Raw genomic sequence first — 20,189 nt, forward strand, 5'->3', positions numbered from 1 at the left:
CGTAAATTGGGTTAATTCTGGCATTTATATGTCAATTTGGTTAAATACGAGTTATTATATGTAAATTGGGTAAATACACGTAAATTGAGTACGTAAATTAAGTCAATAGGGGTAAATATGATTAAATTGGGTAAATTTGGGTAAATATTCTTAAATTGGGAAAATACCAGTTATTATACGTAAATTGGGTAAATTGGGTAAATAAACGTAAATTGGGTTAATTCTGGCATTTATATGTCAATTTGGTTAAATACGAGTTATTATATGTAAATTGGGTAAATACACGTAAATTGAGTACGTAAATTAAGTCAATAGGGGTAAATATGATTAAATTGGGTAAATTTGGGTAAATATTCTTAAATTGGGAAAATACCAGTTATTATACGTAAATTGGGTAAATTGGGTAAATAAACGTAAATTGGGTTAATTCTGGCATTTATATGTCAATTTGGTTAAATACGAGTTATTATATGTAAATTGGGTAAATACACGTAAATTGGGTAAATGTGGGTAGAGACGAGTTATTATACGTAAATTGGATAAAATTTGGGTAGAGACGAGTTATTATACGTAAATTGGATAAAATTTGGGTAAATACACGTAAATTGGATAAATGTGTTTAAATACATGTTAGTTTGGTAAATTAGGTTAGTTTGGGTAAATATACGTTGGTTGGGTAAATACGAGTAAATACACATAAATTGGGTAAATATTGTAAATTGGATAAATTTCGGTTTATATACGTAAACTTTGTTAATTTGTGAAAATATTGTAAATTGGGTAAATTACGATAACTATACGTAAATTGAGGTAAATATATACGTAAATTGGGTAGGTTTGTGTAATTATATCCGTAAGTTGGGCAAATTCACGTAAATGTCAGTAAATATATGAGTAATTGTACGTAAATAGGGTAAATACACGTAAATTGGGTAAATTTGGGTCAATACGAGTTATTATACGTAAATTGGTAAATACAATTAAATTGGATAAATGTGTGGAAATACACGTAAGTTTGGTAAATTTTGGTAAATACACGTAAATTGGGTTAATTCTGGCATTTATATGGCAAATTGGTATCTTTGGTAAATTTGAGTACAAATATGAGTAATTTTACATAAATTGGATAAATTTTAGTAAATATGTGAGTAATTTTACGTAAATTGGATAAATACTTTGAATACATACAGTGCCAGACTATAGAATCCTACTATAGAGGCCAACACGAAGCTATTTCGTTGGAATGGCCTCTCTACTAGGAAATTTCTTTCAGTAATTTCCTAGTTGGTAGGCCAATTAATTACCCTTTTCCCAATCAATGGCTTCTGTACTGTGAACTTTATTTCAATAATTCAAATAAAAATGTGTTTAATCTATGGAAATATGACTTATTTATTTTTAGTATTTCACTAGTTACGATGTCACTAGGAAAATGATTTGGCAAAAAACGACCAAAATATTAGAAAATAATTCAATTTTTTTGTAGTTTAGTCCAAAAGTGATAATTCTAACAAATAATTTCATCTTCACGAGTTCTACTACAGTCGAACAATTGTCCCCATGGAGCTCACTATTGTTTGCACACTGTTTGCGTCTGAATACGTCCGTCGCGTGTTCTATTGTACCCGTTCTCATAAAGTAAAATTTTTCCGAACTTGAATTAGAGAAGGAAATTCAAATTCTACTAATTTTGGTTAAGCAGTGGGCAACGTTAAACGGATTTAAGGTTCGTAAAAAAATGCTCTATAAGGTTGCCTGGTTCGAATATATTGTACTCCAAAATTTACGGCACTGCGATTCGCTATGGTTTTTGAGGAGTCCATGACGTCACCCAGAGTAGATTTGCAGGCGACATTATACGACACAGAATGATCTGAGGACGACGGTAAACCACTTATGAAGTTGTTACCAGTTTAATTGGAATTTAACTTAAGGAATTATGCAAATTTGCTTAAGTTAGTAAAATATTTCACTTGTTTTAGTATAGTGCGTGTAAAACTCGCTGTTTGATTTTGAAAATTGACTTCTTACTTGAATGTATAGCATGCCCTTTTACTAAGCGAAGAGCTTGTGATTTTAAGTATTTTTCTCTATTTTAAAACTTTTTGTTTCATTCTTTTTCCTAGATACTCATTAAACAATACAAAATGCCATTTGGAGGATTGAAATGGGCCTTATTTGGTTGTGAAAATCAGTACCAACTATCTTCAAACATTAAGAGCGATCAACCAATATCCTACTTCACATTTCCCAAAGATAAGAAAATTCGAAGAATTTGAATTAAAAGATGTAAAGATATTGTCAACCCAGATTATAGCAGAGTTAGTTCTGATCATTTCACGAGAGAAGATTATGTGAGAGATCTTTAAGTGGAGTTATTAAACATCACGAGTAAAAAGCTATTGAATGAAAATGCAATCCCTTCACTGAATCTTCCTTTCCCGGTATCTAACTGCTCTACAATCTCAGATGGAAGACTTTCTCGGGCTATAATAAGAGAGCGTTAGAAGCTTGTGAATGAGTTGATCAATTCAAGTACATAGTGCAAAGACGATTCAGCCCTTGGCGTTTCCTCGTCTTTAGCCGAAGCTAGACAAAATGAATTAGAACTTCCTACTCCTACCACGTTTGAAGTTATATGTGATACACAGAGTTAATTGCATTCACTAGATTACAAAGTCAATACAGAAAAGGTTCCTAGTCAAGATTTTAAACACCGAAAAAGCTGAAAAGGAGTGGACCAAGCTTAAACACCTTGAAAATGAGAGAGAAACCATTTCTAGACAATTCATTGATATGAAAAAAGTCTTGATAAAGAGAAGATCAAATTGCAAAAGTCAGAAAAAGAGAGAAGGAAGACATTTAAGTAATGCTAAACTTCAGCTACTAAAAAAGAATCGAAAATTGAGTATGCAAGGGGTTCACTCTACAAAACTATTATTAAAGGCTTGAACAAAAAAGTGAAATGTTTAGAAGATGATAACACCAAACGTGACAAGTTGAAAGAGAAACAAATCAATATTTAAAAAAGTGTTTTCACAATGCCAGATTCAAATGTTGCTTGGTAAAAAAAGAGTTAATTGGGAAAAAGAAGACATGAGCAAGAGAGCATATATCTACTTGCGAGAAAAAAACATATCCCGCTACCAGGAATTTCAACTTTGCCTCTAAAATTGATCTCAGAAAAGGTCTTATAAAAGATGTGCTACTGATGATGAAAGCCGCTGGTAAAGAGCTGCCAGAAATACAGAAGTTATCTGTGATATCATTTGATGAAGTCAATGTCCGATCACTGTATGAATACGATGTAAAGAACGATCAAGATATAGGGAAACCTAAAAACCTTGAAGTTGTTATGGTTTGAGGTTTGTTTACAAATTGGAAACCACCTATTTAACCAGAATTCGACCAAAAAAATGACAACGGCAATATTGTCAACTGTGAAAACCGAACTCAATGATATGGGGTTGGGAATATGAGTCTTGGGCGTGAACTTGGAGTTAGTATAAGCAAAACATGGTTTCCTAACCCTTCGTTACCCGATGAAGTAGTGTATTGTTTTGCGGATGCCCCCATGCTTTAAAGCTTGTAAGAAACTGGTTCTTACATACATGCTTTCTTTTAAATGACACCAAAGTTTGTAAAGAACCAGTATTATGTCTTTTTGACCAAGACCAATGGGAACTGAAGTTGTGCCATAAAATTACGAAGCTTCATTTAGAGTGTGTAAAAACTGAACGCCAAAATGTACGCATGGCCGCCGAGTCAGGGGCGTAGGAACCAGCGGGGGGCAAGGGGGTCACTGCCCCTCCCTTGAATTTTACTGAGAGGGGCAACTAATGTTATTGCCCCCTCCACCTTTTTGGTCTGTTGAAATCTTCAAAAGGCTCAAATTATCATTTTAAAAGCATATAAAGCTTGTCTTTTCCCGCCAATTTACATATTAGTAAAATGTACACGTGCATTCGGAGAAGCTACACTCCATTATAAATTCCAAACCATTCTTCAGACCCCTTTTGGTTTCTCTTTGCCCCCTCCAACTTCTAGAACGTTCCTACGTAGCTATACGCTGTCAAACGAATGGCAGCAAAGTCCCAAAATGAAGAGTCATATCTAGCTACTTCTGAGTTTATACATATAGTAGGCGAGTTGTTTGATACCAAGAATAGCTATAGTAAGAGTGATGGGAATAAAAGTGGTTACGGAGTTGATCTTGAAAAACAATCGGAAAAATTAGATAATATGACCAATATGGTGCAGTCAATGAGATGTTATAACAAAAAGGATAAACTATTAAATAGCCTCCTGATTTTCCAAAATGCAATTATAATTTCAAATAAATCCCTTAAAAACATGTATTTTGATCTCTACTATAAATATGTCATTGCATCACCGTCCAAATCAAGACTGCGTAGATAATTTTTTTCACAGCTTCGAACTAAGGGAGGTTCGGATGATCATTCAACTCCCCTTAACGCTTAAGCTCGTATTAGAATGATCATTATTGGGAAAAATCCTGGAATAATCCAGAAAAATGTAAACACTCAATCTCAAGCAACTGATGAATATTTCGTAACAGATATTTACAAACAATCAGAAATTACTTTTGATGATATTGAATTTGGTTTGGGGAAAGAGGATTCATTGTTTTAATATTGAAGACAGTGAATCATTACAAGATGAAAATGGTTCAAATTCACCAATAGTGAGCCCATTGAAAACAATTCAGTCTTATTTCTTTTCAAATGCAATGCCAGTGACCCCTTCAAAGTGCTCGACTTTGAAAACCAGCCCACCAAGACTTTGTGTAAATAATAATAACATATTAGTTCAGCTTACTCCTTCACCAAAGAAGTTAAGTTTAATTCTTGTCCACCCTTTTAGTTATTTTCAAGTAAAGTTACATGAAGTTCTACTTACCACCCGAGTTTGAACAAAATCGGAGTTAAACACCTTGGGTAGTCTCCTTGTAAGTATTACTTAAATTAAATTACAACCTAAAAACTGAATATTAGTAGCATTTTAATATATTACCAATGTGTAGTGGTAATGATAATCTCAGTTGTAAATTATTGAAAAAAATCTAAGACATTTATAAGTTACTCATTAATATTATTTTTCGAACCTATAAAAATTAAAATTAAAAAGTTATATTTTCAATCCAAAATGGTTTCAATTGATAGTTCTAAAACTATGATAAAGTGGGAAACGTAAATGTAAAAAAGAAATGGTTAAGATCTTAAACTACTTTTTTTCGACAGTTGTTGATTAAAATTTATGTTTTGGATTATTATTCCATTATTGAAATAAACTGAAAAATCGCACCATGAAAGGCCAGTTCACAGTGTTCCAAAAGCCCGATTTTTTCGCCACATTTCCAGAGTGCGCATATAATAAATGTTTTTTCATATTTCGTTTATTCGCAACGCTTTTTCACCGTAGTTACATTATATGACTGTTAATAATAATCAGCTAGGCAAATACCCAAGGAACCACCTTAGACCTAAGTCATCAAGCGCTTTTTAAAGCCATTAATTCAGGTGGCCGTGTTACAATGCGTAGGAGGGTGCGTGGTGGCTAGCCCTGCAAGCCACGCAAGCCAACAGCTCCCTACACTAACTATTCTTCTTGTCTCCCCATAGTCCCTATCTAGTGGTGTGATGGGGTCACTGGAGCTGTGGGGGGCTCCATACCCGGCTCTCAAGGTCATGTGATCGGGGCGCTGGGTCACTGGAACCTCATGGGTGTTCCACACTCGTCATTCTGTGACCTACTAAGGAGGGTAGTTTGCAGTGGAAGAGGAAGCCATTCTAGTCCTCAGCTGTGCGAGGGTGGGTCTCGGGCAGCCCATGGTGTCGCCTTTTGTTGGGCCGTGATGAGGGCGTTTGTTTGCTATATGTGAGGCGGTCAAAATGGCTGTCTCACTGGCCGAACGTTGTTTCGCAAAGCGCACTTTTGTCCAGGGCTGGTTGTTTAAGGTGGCCGCTGTAGTGCTTAAGGCGAAGCAGCGGGGTACAAATACATATACTTATATGTCTCCCCATAGTGGCCCTAAATGGGTTAGAGTGTGCAATAACTGGTGGCTTTACCGGGGAGTCGGGCTCCGGCTCTTGTAACCCATACGGGCGGTGGCGCACTGGGAGATGTTAGCTCTGATCAAATGGTCCTATCTCCACCTCCGACTTCGGTCAGGTTTGGGCTGGATACTGAACTTCGGCTCGACGGATTGGGTAGCCTGCTGTGGGGCGGCGAGCCTCCATATGCGGGCACGGCGGTCCTGTTTCCCGGCCTTTTGGAGCCCACCGGGATCTCCGGTGCCAGCTGTGCCGGGTTACTTGGGCTGCTGTGTGCTCGTCGTTCCCCTTTAGGAGCTCTTTCCAAAGGGTTTGGCTCCTTACCTTCCTAGGTAGGGTGTCGGCTGGAGTTGCTAAATCGTCCATTCTAAATCCCACTGCTGTGTGCGAAGTGGGGATTGGTCCACCCATTGCTGCACCTTCTGCTGGGTTGAGTGGCTTGCGTCAAAGGTGAGACCATCAGTAGTAGGGTTCTGCTACCCATGCTGGATTTGTCACCTGTCCGGGCTAGGGGGACGCTGGCGTAGGGCACTATGATGATAGGCCTCCGGTGGTATGGTCTCTGTTACTAGGTACACCGGGCTATAAATTCTGACACACTGTCTCCCCATAGTAAAAGATATACGAAATTGGCTCACAACGCTTGGATTCAAAGATGGCTGATTTCGTGGATTTGAAGATGGTTTTCGTATCTTTATTTATATGCGAAACATCGTCATAAAAAAAAACTATGTGATATGAATTGCTTAATCTATCCAATGTAAAAGTCAAAATTGTTCACAACGCAATAGGAAGCTAACTTGGCTGCTATGGGTCACTTGAAAAAATAATTAGATTTCACAAATCCAGGTATTCTGATTTCTAAATAAGTAAAATATTTAAAAATATTTATTCTATGCACTCTCTGGAATTTTGGCCAAAAAATCGGACTTTTGGAACACTGTGTGATTGTAGCCATTTGTCCCATAACGATAATTGGGTTTCAGTTCAGGTTTGTCATAATTGTTCTTTTTCATTAAAAAATCGCCCAATTCTAATACTTCACTTGGAGTTTTCAGTTTATATTTGTACGCACATTTTACCTCTAATAAACCATAATTAGAGGTTTCTTTAGGGTCCAATACCGCATGATCTGGGGAATGATGCAAGGAATGATTTTTTTTTATAATAACCACTTCCGATGTAAAAATTTGGACATGGTGTCCAAGATTTCTTAAGGATTCTTCGTATCTCTTAACTACAATGGGTTCATTTGCATTCCTATAATGAACAGCTGCAACTTTGTTAAGATTTTTTCTTGCCAAAATTCAATTTAACCTAGCTTCGGTCCATTCTGATTGTCTATTAATAATGATCTCAAAGTTAGAAGCAGTTAATCTATTTTACGACTCTCTAGCCAAGTTTGGCTTTTCGATTGTACTTCTCAAGATTCACTGCTGCATCTCTTGTCAGCAAAATGGTATAAACGGGTTTGGATAAGGGAAAATAGCACCCGGTTTCTTCGTAATCCTTGTTCACGTGACTAGGGAAACTCAATTCGAGTGTAGGTTTTAAATTGAGGTGAGAAAATGGGTATTCCTCTATCGTATGCAGCAACACATAACCATCTTCTAATGTTGATTCCATAGGGCTCTTGGATTGTAAAGTGGTTTTTAATATTCTTCCAGAATTAACCATTTTGAGATTTTCTAGGCTCATAGTATTTAGCACACGTTTCATTTAGACGAGCCATTTGTTGGATTAGAAAAATCAATGCCATCACCCCTAAAAAAGCCAAAACTGGGTCCTCGAGGACGATGCCACGTATCAAAAGTCAAAATTTAGGCCAGAGATTCCAACAGTAGACCGGTTTCGCCCTTTTGGGGCTCATCAGTACTGAGTAGGAACTCTGACTATCCTCGGAAATCAGTCGATATCAGTAAAACTAATAAACATTCACAGTGCCCTTTTCACGATGCCACGTTTGGGCTATATATGTGCATGTAACTGTGGGTGGAGCTTCGTTCAAACCCTTGGTTTGAAGTGCATTGACTAGCTATAAAAATGATTGCAGAACTTTCATCTGCCAATTACGTAACCGCACACACTGCCCTTTGGCTCTTGTAACATTTGGCTCTCAAATGGCAAAGATCAAGCATCCTATTTAGTAAAGATAGCTTAATAATAATTACACAAAATAAAGGGTATCTTCCCTTACCTATTTGTGGATGTTTCTAACGTCGAAGGAAGTTCTAGTTTCTCTAAAAGAGTCAAAGTTTTGGCTATAGAGCTGTAAAGCTCTTCAATATTGTAAAGCCCGCATTTGCAACCGCAAATGTAGACTTTGTCCCTAACAGTCTTTCCCTTTACTTCAGAGAGCTATCTCGTTGTTTTGGGCCAACGCTGCTGGGGAAGGTAGGGATGACTCATCCTTGCTCGCGTCGTCCACCTTTGGAATTCTCCGAAAGTGGCGAACTCTGACCCGAAGGGTTAAGAGCGGCGTAAAGTTACCGGTGACGCTTACTATTGCACCACAGTGAGTCCGCAAATATTTCTTGGCGGGCTTTCTTCTCCAGCCAATTAGGTTGGAGACCGGTAGCGTCATCCGAGGGGCCCGCTATATAAGGGACGTCGGAACAATGGACTTACTCTCTTGGACTAACTCTCTTGGTTGGCCCACGAGGGGTCGGAGTGTGCAATTACTGGTGGCTTTACCGGGGAGTCGGGGTCCGGCTCTTTTAACCCAGCACGGGCGGTGGCGCACTGGGAGATGTTAGGTCCGTCCAAATGGTCCTATCTCCACCTACGACTTCGGTCCGGTGTGGGCTGGTAACTGGGCTTCGGTCCAGGCTAACGGAGAGGGGCCGGGCAAACTGGCCGTCTCGGCGGATTGAGTTGCCTGCTGTGGGGCTGCGGGCCTCCGTATGAGGGCACGGCGGACCCATCTCCCAGCCTTTTGGGGTTCCACCGGGATATCCGGTGCCAGCTGTGCCGGGTTATGCGGGCTGCTGTGTGCCCGCCGTTCCCCTTTAGGCGCTCCTTCCAAAGGGCTTGGGTCTCAACCTTTCTAGGTGGGGTGCCGGCTGGCGTTGCCAGAGCATCCACTCTTATTCCCAATGCTGTGTGCGAAATGGGGGCTGGTCGACACATTGCTGCACCTTCTGCTGGGTTGAGTGGCTTGCGTCAAGGGCGCGACCATCAGTAGTGGGGTTCTGCTACCCATGCTGGTTTTGCCGCCTGTCCGGGTCTGTGGACGCTGGCGTAGGGCATAATGATGACAGACCTCCGGTGGTGTGGTTTCAATCTTACCGGGTACACCGGGCTATAAATCTGACACATGTAACTCTCTTGGTTACGGACTCCGACCTAACCAGTCAAATCTTTTGTATTATCTCTTCTAGAGAAAGTTTAGTTGCCATGTCTTGTAACATTTGGTAAATATATATATATATATATTATTAATAAAGAGTATTTTATAGTTTGACTCTCGTACATGGCTTAGACATAAGCCGACAATTTCCAGGCTTCACAATGTATTTGTTAAAAATTGTTGGAAGATCAGCAATTGAATTACTATATCCAGTAATTTTGAAAAATCACCCCATTCTGCTCCGATAAGACACGGTTAACATTCATATTTATAGCCGACGCTTAATAATAGGCTGGCGTTCCAAACCGAATAATTTTATTTATTATATAAATAAAATATAATCAATTATAAGTAAAATATAAATATAATATTAATTAGCGACTTAAGTACGTGAAATTTATAGAAAACAAACCAAAATGTTTACTGCTCGAGACTGCTTTCGACTTAAACCTACATTATATCGCGAATTGTCGTGCACTAACATGGCGGCCTTTTCCCCCTAAAAATCACAGTCACGCTTTCCCGCAGAGTTCTAAAGCTTCTGGTGCTCTCCGCTTTTAAGATCCAGGTATTGGACTTTAAATTTATTTATTTATTTACTTATTTTCGGCCCATTATACTCTTCATGTTTAGTACTATACCTATTAGCAGATATCCATACCTCTACTTGGAATGCTTTTCATGACAGATTTTCGGTTTTTAAAGCGTCAGTATGTGAAGTTAACAAACAACAACGTGAGAGGGGAGCTCGCGCAATGGGGATTTTTTCTCCCGTAGGCAGGGCCAAAGTAGATGTTTGGATTCCTGCTTTTAGGGTATTGAAAGGGATTTCAAGTAGCCCTTATACTGAATCTTTTCTAGTCCTTGTGGTTAAGGCATAAAACAGTTATGTTCTTACATTAAAGTTTTTTAAATACCTGTTTAATTCCCTTAAACGCAGAAAAAAATTATATCGACCAAATTCGAGACTAGTATTTGGATAGTACGTTATTTCCTTTTTTAATATTTTCTTTAAAATAACACAATTCAAAGAAATTCTATTAACCTGAAATATTTAACAATATTTTTGTCTTTAAAATATTGATTACAGATATTAAATATATGGTGTATTGATTAACGCGTCAAACTATACGTACCCAAATAGGGGCGACGTAAAAATTTTGTTATATCTAAGTCAAATACCGAAATACTTAAATTATATTTTACGTGTTGCAACCTCCGTTGTTTCGCGAATTCAGGGAAGATCGTTGGGTAATCTGGCAATGATTATATATGAGTCGTATTGCATAATTTTAAAAAATTGGAATAATAAGGGCCAATAAAGGCTCGGAAAAAGAGTTTAAAAGGTCTAACTTCTTACTGTTTATGAAGTAAATTGGATAAAAAAGTGTAAAATAAGTACTTAAACACTCCACAAAAGGCCTGAATTTAAAGAGCAGAACGTTTTAATATGTTCTGTGCCAATAACCTGAATGGTCTTAAATATTCGAAAAAGTTTTACCCACTTAAAGATCTAAACTATTTTTTTTCTACAGTGTAGAAATTGTACATAAATCTCTAAACATAGTTATAAACAAAACAAGACAAAATCTGGAAAATTGTGTTTCAACCCTTATAAAGGCAATATTAATTTTAATCAAATCGGCCATGGCCGTAATATTAGTTCCACATCGATGTGGTGAAATACAATTATCTTTTTCCATATCTGAAATCGATAGGAAACAATTTAGAAAATCCACGTGCGCTCGACAGGCGTTTTCTCGCGATAAAGGGTTAATAAGTATGAAATTAGGTACACAGGCATGACTAGCATAGTGCCAAACGTAACCACCTTTACCTATATTCAAAGTTGAGCCCCGAATCTCAAATCCAATCCAAACTATGAAGAAAAATCGTGCATACACTGATAAAAATAGTGGTTTACAATGCGTTTGAAATTGGTTTATATTAAACTTTTAAATGTTTAATAGTTTGAAAATGGTTTCGTAATATATTAGACCATTTACTTATTTATTCCATTTAATCGAATGATATTTTATATTCTCAATATAGAACGTTTATAAACCATTATTTTAATGGTTTATTTTCAAACTAGCAAAGTACTTATTATTACCAAAAGTGGGGTGAAAAATATGATATGTACAATTTTTCAGTTTTATAGAGATTTATCATGTTTTATGTAAAGACAGGCAAATTGAATAACTTTGGCTAAAGACGAGTTAAGATTTACTATAATAAGTTTATTTGTTATAGTTCTATTCGCTAATAGTTGTTATTTAATTAAAGTAATTTCAAAAAAATCTACTTTATCATAAAATATTATAATAAATGTAAGATAAACTATTTTAAAAACGTTTAAGATGTTATTTTCATCATCAACAATATGAATCATCCAAAAAATGACACAGCTGAGCTCCATTTATTAGTCGAAATTTAATTCAAAATAAACCCCTAACCATGGCGCCACCTGTCGTGTATTGGCAAAACCATGGACACTGTATCTCTAACCGGACGGGAAAAGCAGCCTAAAAGAGGTACTCCTCACTGTCCGTTGGCGTCCTACTTCGTATTAGCTGAAATAGTCGACCGTACTCGATTCGCAGGGCCGTCAAGGTCATTCGAAAGAATGTAAACCCCCATTTCAAACGGAACGTTTTGTCGACCACGTGACGAATTATATGGCCTTGACAGCCCGAAACTTTCAAAATTCTTGAACCTCCCCCCCCCCCTTTTACAGAGATACGGTGGCGGCGGCAGGTGATTTTGTATGGTGGAAGCTACAGCTTTTCCCGTCCGGTTAGAGATACAGTGTCCATGGCCAAACTAAATAGTCGTGGGAAAACGAATGGTAGCCAATAACAATGGAAAAAGCTAAGTAACAATAAACAATTCAGAGCGCTCTGCGGACGTCAGAGAAACTCTCAGAGTGTTCCAAATTAAAAGAAAACGCAACTTTTTAATGGAGTCTCTCATTTAACTCGTCTGAAAGTTACTGTGACGTCAGCAGATATCACCGCTCCAATCGAGAGCTCTCTTAGTCTTGGGGAAAATTTCATAATGGCTTCCAAAGTATGCCACCTCTGGCTTTTAAAATGATCTATACTGAAAACTTTTTACACATTAGTAATTTCCTATAGAATGGTGTATCATACGTAATGGTAGTCATTTTGATAGTATTGGGGTATTCGCCTTAAACCTAAAGCTGTAGCTCAAGCTGTAGGTCATTTTATTTACTATTTAACCTTACGGAGCATATCCTGATAATACTACTTGCTGTTTCTATGCTTCAAAAAGGATGATTGAAACTATATCCAAACAAGATATCACGGACATGTGTTTAGTACATCTGGCATATTGAAGACAAATTTAATAAAGTAAATCGCACTTCTTCTATGGGATTTGGCTTTCGACTGATTGCTTACAAATTAAAACATGTTGTTAAGCTTGATCAAAGGATTAAAATTGTCCATTGCCATTTTCCCCTACCTCTTATAGTTTGTCCAATATCAGCGGTCAAAAGTTGACAAAACTTAGTCTAGTCTATTTGTTAAAGGAAGTTACGGCCCATCGGTCGCTAGTTCGGGCTCATTATCAATAGTTTTCTTGCCAATATTCGTGGTGCTTCCCAAAACAGAGGGTCGCAGCCATAGAAATAGAAATTAGACTAGAAGCACGATTGGATTGCGCGGGGACGTACCAGCTAGAATTCTGCAATCAGAGTGGAATCGCGATAGTCGCGCCATCTCATAGAAACAATTTAAACTTAATAAGTAAATATGGTCACGTGGAATAACATAAAACAGATCGTAGGCAACGTATTAAAACCTTTTTTTTTATTTATCTGACATTATATTAAGTTATTTAAACAGCTTTAGGAAAATCATAAAAATCTCAAGAATCTACTATGTCTACCGTGTCACCCTTAAAGTCACACGTTAACTTTGCGCAATCATTGTTATTCTGAAATTCCACAAATCATCACAGTTTAACTAAATTTTAATTATTTCAGTGTGGTTTAAAATATGCCTACATGAGATTCTAAAATCTTGGTTTCAGTATCTTTTAAACTATCATCAGCATTAGTCAAGTCAAATTGAGTGGTTTCCGGTAGCTCACTTTTTCCGTACGTTTTCTGAAATAACCTCTGATAAATAAGGAAACTAAATAACAATTACTAAAATCAATAAATTGGCATACTCTTGAAGATGTAAATATGCTTTGTTCTGGAATAGATATTTTTGGGGGCTCTTTCAAATTCTTGTTTTAATAAAGAAATTATTCATATTTCAGTTAGTTTTTTATTTCAGAATATATAGGGTAATTTTTACTTGTGTAGGTACAGCATTGGATGATAAAATACGCGAAAAAGTAGATTAAATTAACTTAACTTTAGGTACAGCATTTGCTTCCAATGATGCCTTCCATTTTGAAAGTAAATTTCATCCGGCAGAATGTGTTTACTACACACAAAGTCATATCAAGTAATTGAAGATGGAGTCCAATTTTCGCGATTTACCGCTAAAACCCATTTTCCTAGTAATTCATCATTTCTCAGAGGAAATCTTAGTGTAAAAAAATCTCTTATTCCGAGATTATTATAAAATATTTACTATAATATTACATACTTATGAAATGATAATTTTATTTATTTCCCAGATCTTTCTTTACAATGTGAAAAAGCGCAGTGTTTAACCATTTTTGCGGATATGCTTTTAGACACAAAAATTTAAACACGAAAAGAATACCGCTGCGCACGACGTGAGGCGCAGCGGTCCGCCTCCCCCCCTCTTCGAAATTCGCGTCGTAGCCATGGCGGCAATGTTTAATGCGTTTGTCACTTGACGCGTACATCGCGATTCCACCCTAATGTGGAAAGGGCAGTGCTTCTTGTCTAATTTCTATTTCTATGGTCGCAGCGGCATTTGGCATCGTTCTGATCGCGCGATGAACGAACTCAGTAAATAAATAGTTAAATATTGAGTTTTAACTATCGTGTGACCGTGACTTTAGACGACTGTGTGACGAAAATGGATAAATCAGTGTTTGATCTGTTGTGGTGTGACCGAGGGTGTGACTGGTTATTTCCTATCAGCGAGTGTTCAACGAAACGGTTAATCATATATATTCTGATTTCTTAAATTATTTTATCTTATGTTATGTTATGTTTTATTGTATTATTGCTCATAGAATATTGAACAATAATTAATTCCACATACGATAATTCAACGAATAATAAGTTGCGAGAAAAGAAATAATAAAGAAGTAGAGGTGTCAAAAGTTTCACAAGAAAACTCTATTGATAGTGAGCCCGGACTAGCGACACGAACGTGACATCTTTTAACAAATAGACTATACTAAGTTTTGTCCACTTTTGAGAGCTGATACTGGACAAACTGTAGGAGCTAGGGAAAATAGCAACGGACAATTTTGCTCCTTTTATCAAGCTTAACATGTTTCAATTTGAAAAAATATGTCGAAAGCCAAATCTCATAGAAGAAGTGCGATGTTTTTTTATAATCACCCTATACACATAATCTTAATACGCGCATCAACGACGTCATTTCACAAATGTTCAGGAGGGGCCAGAACTTAAATGTCCGTAGGGCTGGGAAAACAGGTTTTTTACCTTTATTGAGAAAACCTTTATTATACCATCAATGGTCTTATCCAAGCCGTTTCAGGCTTGTATAGATATGGTTTAAATAAAGACTGATTTTTAAAATATGTTCATAAATTAGTTTGAAAACAACACTTCGTTGGTCTAGTAATAAACCATCCTTGCATTTAATAATGACTGGGAAATGGTTTTAAGTGAAACCTCTATATTTTGAAGTGAGCCATTAATGGTCTTTCGTGGCCATATTTATGGTGTATTTTTAAACATTATAAGAGGCTTTAATTAGTCCATTTCTACAAATGTTTTACATTTAAACGTTTCATAACCGACAAAGGTCTGTTTTAAAACGTATTAGGGTTTCGATTTTGGACAAAAATTTTAAAACCCAATTTGGTCTTCAATCAAACCTTTGTTTTTAACAGTGTAGGATCTATAAGCCTTGGCATATGTTAATATGGTTAAGCATAGTGCCAAACGTAACCACCTTTACCTACATTTAAAGTGTGAGCCCCGTCTCTCCAATCAAAACCCATCTACGAAGAATATTCTATGAGGTAAGAGCCATGGCACATGTTAATATGATTAAACATAGGGTCAAACGTAAGCTTCTTTACCTATATTCAAATTTTAGGCCCCGTATCTCAAATCCAATTGGAACTACAAAGAAAATTTGCGTACGCTCAATAAGCCTCGGCGAGTGTTAAAAGGGTTAAGCATAGCGTCATACTTCAGCTTCTTTATCTGCATTCTAAGTTTGGTTCTCGTATCTCAAATCGAATAGAAACTAATCTATTAATAACCCATTCTCCGGGAGTTGTTTTGGGAACTTTCGTACTCTGTGTAGGGCAAAAACGAACGTCAGCCGTAATTAGATTTATGCGGCGCCGAAGGGCCCCTTATTTTTCTAAGGCACCGTTACCTGTCACACCATTAGAGGTAACGTAAATACGTATTTTAAAAATAAATTAACTTTTTAAGTGCCTCAGTTGGGTAATAATTAGAGAGTGTAAATCAACGCCCACGATCGGAAAAGGGGGGGTGTTTCGCCCCCAATTTATCTGATAAAGCTGAAACACTCACACTATGTAGAGGTATAGCAGTAATAACGATTACAAAATAATCAAATTTTTAAAGTCAAACGGATCCAAAATTATAAGTGTGTATTTTTTTTAAAGATTTAAAGGGGGGTCGGATGAAAGGGGCGGACAAATCACCGCTACTACTTTAAACTTAGTTGTGCAGATAGAGAAAAGCCTACTCATTATGCATGGAGAAAATGTTGTTGTTATTTCACTTCATTAAAAAGATATGAAAGGTGTTGCAAATATGGACGCCGACAACGCCAACAGCAATGACACTTTACAACTTTCCATAGAAAACAATAGTACCACTCGATATATATATATATATATCGATGTGGATCTAAAAAGTTAAATCATTTCAAGCCATACGAACGAAAGAAGGAAAGTATTTTTCTGATTAGATTACGGCTGAAACATTATTTCAATGATTTGGATAGTTATTCTGCTAGGTAATACTATATGGAAAATGTAGCTTACCAGTAAGCGGCGTATCCTGATACAAGCAAAAGGGCCAAGGCTATACCCAACTCAAACACTGAAATTATGAAAGAGAGAAACATGTTGTCGCTCCCTCTCCGTTCGCTCTCTCAAAATGGTGTGGCAGTTCTTCGGCAGAAGTGTTATACTACTACACGAATTTTGAAAGAAAAAGATAACGTTATTATAGTGATAATGCGCTTGATAATAAGTTGAAAGTTAGAATTGGATATAGCGATTGTGTACGTAAGACCAGATGATTTCAAGGACATTAACTTCACCTCAGGGAAAGTAGCGGTAAACCTTTTCAAAGTTGGGGTACTTAAATGAAGGAGGATTGAACAAGGAAAACCAAAATGTGAAAAACTATCTCTAGAGATAAATATTTGAAATATAAATCTCTATGTAAATAAAAATTTATATTTTAAATAAAAATAATTATTAACACAAACATTTATATTTTAAATAAAAATAATTATTAACACAATGATAAATATTTTAAATAAAAATAATTATTAACACAAAGATTTATATTTTAAATAAAAATAATTATTAACACAAAGACTTGTATTTTAAATAAAAATAATTATTAACACAAAGATTTATATTTTAAATAAAATAATTATTAACACAATGATTTATATTTCAAATTTTAAGAATTATAAACATAACGATGAATTATCTCACGTATCGTTGCAAGCCTTCTAAATTTTCCGAAAACTGATACAAACAAAATTTTTCATAACTCTACTACTAAAATGTTTTTAATTATTTTCATAAAGTCAGATATCAACTTTTAAAAAAATAGAAAAATGTATTTGAAATCTTTAGTATAATAATAATTAGCTAGGCTAATACCCAAGGCACCACCTAAGGCCCAAGTCATGTAGCGATTTTTAATGCCTTTAAACAGGTGGCCGGGTTACAATGGGTGGGAGGGTGGTGTAAAACCCTTCATACCACGCGAGCCCACACTAAATATTACCGTTTAACTCAACAAATTTTAATGGAAAGGGGAAACCAAAGAACTCGGGGGAAAACCCCTTTATCCAGTAAGTAGAGAAATTGCAAACTCTACGCAGAAGGAGTAGTTCCGAGTTTTGCGAAAGTACTGACCAGTCGCCAATATGCTAATTTGATATAATATAATATAATATAATATAATATAATATATAATATATAATATATAATATATAATATATAATATATAATATATAATATATAATATATAATATATAATATATAATATATAATATATAATATATAATATATAATATATAATATATAATATATAATATATAATATATAATATATAATATATAATATAATTAATCACATATATAATATAACATAATATATAACATATATAATACAAAATTATATAATATAATCTTATATAATATAATATAATTATATATTTACGTTTTTTAAATGAAATTGTATTCAATTCTTACAATATCTTTTCAAATAGATTTCGTAGAATGTGGCTGACGAAAGACCTTGGTTTAATTATATAGCTTGCGTTATTTCTTACTGGCACGTACGAGAATACTGTTACACAAGAAAAACTTGAGTCTCCCAGGCGCACGCCCAGCAGAGTCTGAACGTTAAGAGAAAATAGTCGATTATAAAATATATTGGCCTTGAAAGGGAGGGGAAAAAACGGTTCTAGAGGATGAAATGAAAATGAAGAGTGGACACTGGAAGCGATAGAGCGTGCTAATTTAGGTCACGTGCGCTCTTATAAAAATTTCGCAATCTCTTTCGCGGTTTCTCAACGTACATCTTCTATCTGTCACCCCGTTATTAGTTATTATTGAGATCTAAGCAATTAATTTTTGGTCCAATTAAAAATGTTGGTATTTTACGGTTTCCCAAACTTCCACCCTTCTTTCGCTTTCATCTTTCTCCTGATTGGTTACTGATTACGTCACTCTATTCCCCTCCCTCTCCCGCCCGATTTAGGAATTTCTCTCTTTTGAGGGAATCTTTTGGCCGCTGAGTCAACAGCGTTCTTTGATAATGACACGCTCTGCGGGTCTCGGCGCCTGCCGTTATACAACCATTGATACAACGATAACAGCAGCACCGTGTTAGCGGCCTCCTGCTCACGGCGGCGGAAGAAACTTCTAAATATTAGAAACTGTAAAATTGTAATTATCGCTTTTATATAATGCGCAGTTTATTATATTTAATGAATTGAATTAACGCGTACAGGTACTTCTAAACAGAAACTTCACACTTTAACCATTCAAATTAGAAATATTGGAAATAGCTCTTGGTATCGCTGGCATCAATTGTATTATACAACAAGACGTACGACGGTCAGAATACACACAATCCTTCTAATGTGTTAAGTTTGTTTGAGCTATTCACAGCATTCTGCAACGCTGGTATTACAACCAAAATATATCCACGGTCACACATATATACATATTTACACTTATTTGTTACTTCTAGTCATACTTTGAAAGCATCGAAGATTCTTTCGATCAGTGTCACTCTTATTTTTTACTTCTGATCACACTTATTTGTTACTACTAGTCTGCCGTTGAGTGTCACACTTATTTCTTCTGGTTATACGACAAAGACTAGTTTGATCAGTTACATACTTATTTGTTACTTCTGATCACACTTATTTCTTTTCTGATCACACTTATTTGTTGCTTCTGATCACAGTTATTAGTTACTTCTGATCACACTTATTTGTTACGTTGAGTGTCACACTTATTACTTCTGGTCATACGCCGAAGACTAGGTCGATCAGTGTCATACTTAATTGTTACTTCTGGCCTTGAAAAACGCCAGAGGGAAACGGGCGCGTAGACCTCTATAAACACACGGATTTACAATGTTGGAAATTGCGGGGGTCCGTATACGCTGCCCAAAAAACATTACATAGAATTAAATTTAAGGAACGTATTTGCAATTCTAGGTTAAATGTAAACCACAGATATTCAAAAATATAACTTTCATGAAAATCGAACTTAGATTTTTAGGCAAAAATATAAAACCACGAAAATTGGGGTCCCGTAAATGACCCTGAAAACTATACTTAAATTTAATATTTACTAAAGTTGTAGGTCCGATGAATCCTAACCTATCCAAAAATATTTTTTTTAACGTTATCGGACTTAATTTTAAAGAAAATATCATTATATCAACCACACAAAGCCAAACTACCGGAAACGGTAAATTGGGCAAATGCTCAACTTCTTGGGCTTCGATTTCAAAAATGCATGAAAGGCTATCAATGGCGATGCATCTACACTCGAACGAGATATTATTTCCTCTTCTACCGTTGAAGAGATATACGCGACACAGCGCCATCGGCATCGGCGGCATAGGCAACGGCTACACTGTACGTGAGATTAATACACACAAATCCTTAGGATTGTGTGTAAAAATCAGTTCTGCGAACTGAAAAAAAAAGGTGTTTATTCCATTTAAATAGTACTGCTATCAAGGGACAGATATTAAAATTATTATGCGAGACTTACTTTACAAAACAACAATTTCAATTAAATAATAAGATTTTGTGATAAATGCTCTGAGTATTTCTGTGGAATTTGTATTTATTAGCCACCAAA

General features: G+C 36.0%; 1 protein-coding gene across 1 annotated transcript in view; it reads right to left on the bottom strand.

Moving 5' to 3' along the window:
- The window catches only part of LOC149952510 (cytochrome P450 3A5-like), a 45,168-nt gene extending 26,999 nt beyond the window's left edge, over window positions 1-18,169 (bottom strand). Inside the window, exons 1-2 of the mRNA XM_090170184.1 lie at window positions 18,054-18,169; window positions 16,600-16,750 (exon numbers count right to left, since the gene is read on the bottom strand). Coding sequence (XP_090026310.1) covers window positions 16,600-16,682 — 83 coding nt within the window. The 5' untranslated portion in view covers window positions 16,683-16,750; window positions 18,054-18,169. The remainder of the gene's footprint in view (window positions 1-16,599; window positions 16,751-18,053) is intronic.
- Window positions 18,170-20,189: the final 2,020 nt, after the last annotated feature.

Source organism: Leiobunum rupestre, chromosome 3 (assembly GCF_980474605.1).
Source record: "Leiobunum rupestre chromosome 3, qqLeiRupe1.1.hap1, whole genome shotgun sequence".
Taxonomy (NCBI): domain Eukaryota; kingdom Metazoa; phylum Arthropoda; class Arachnida; order Opiliones; family Sclerosomatidae; genus Leiobunum; species Leiobunum rupestre.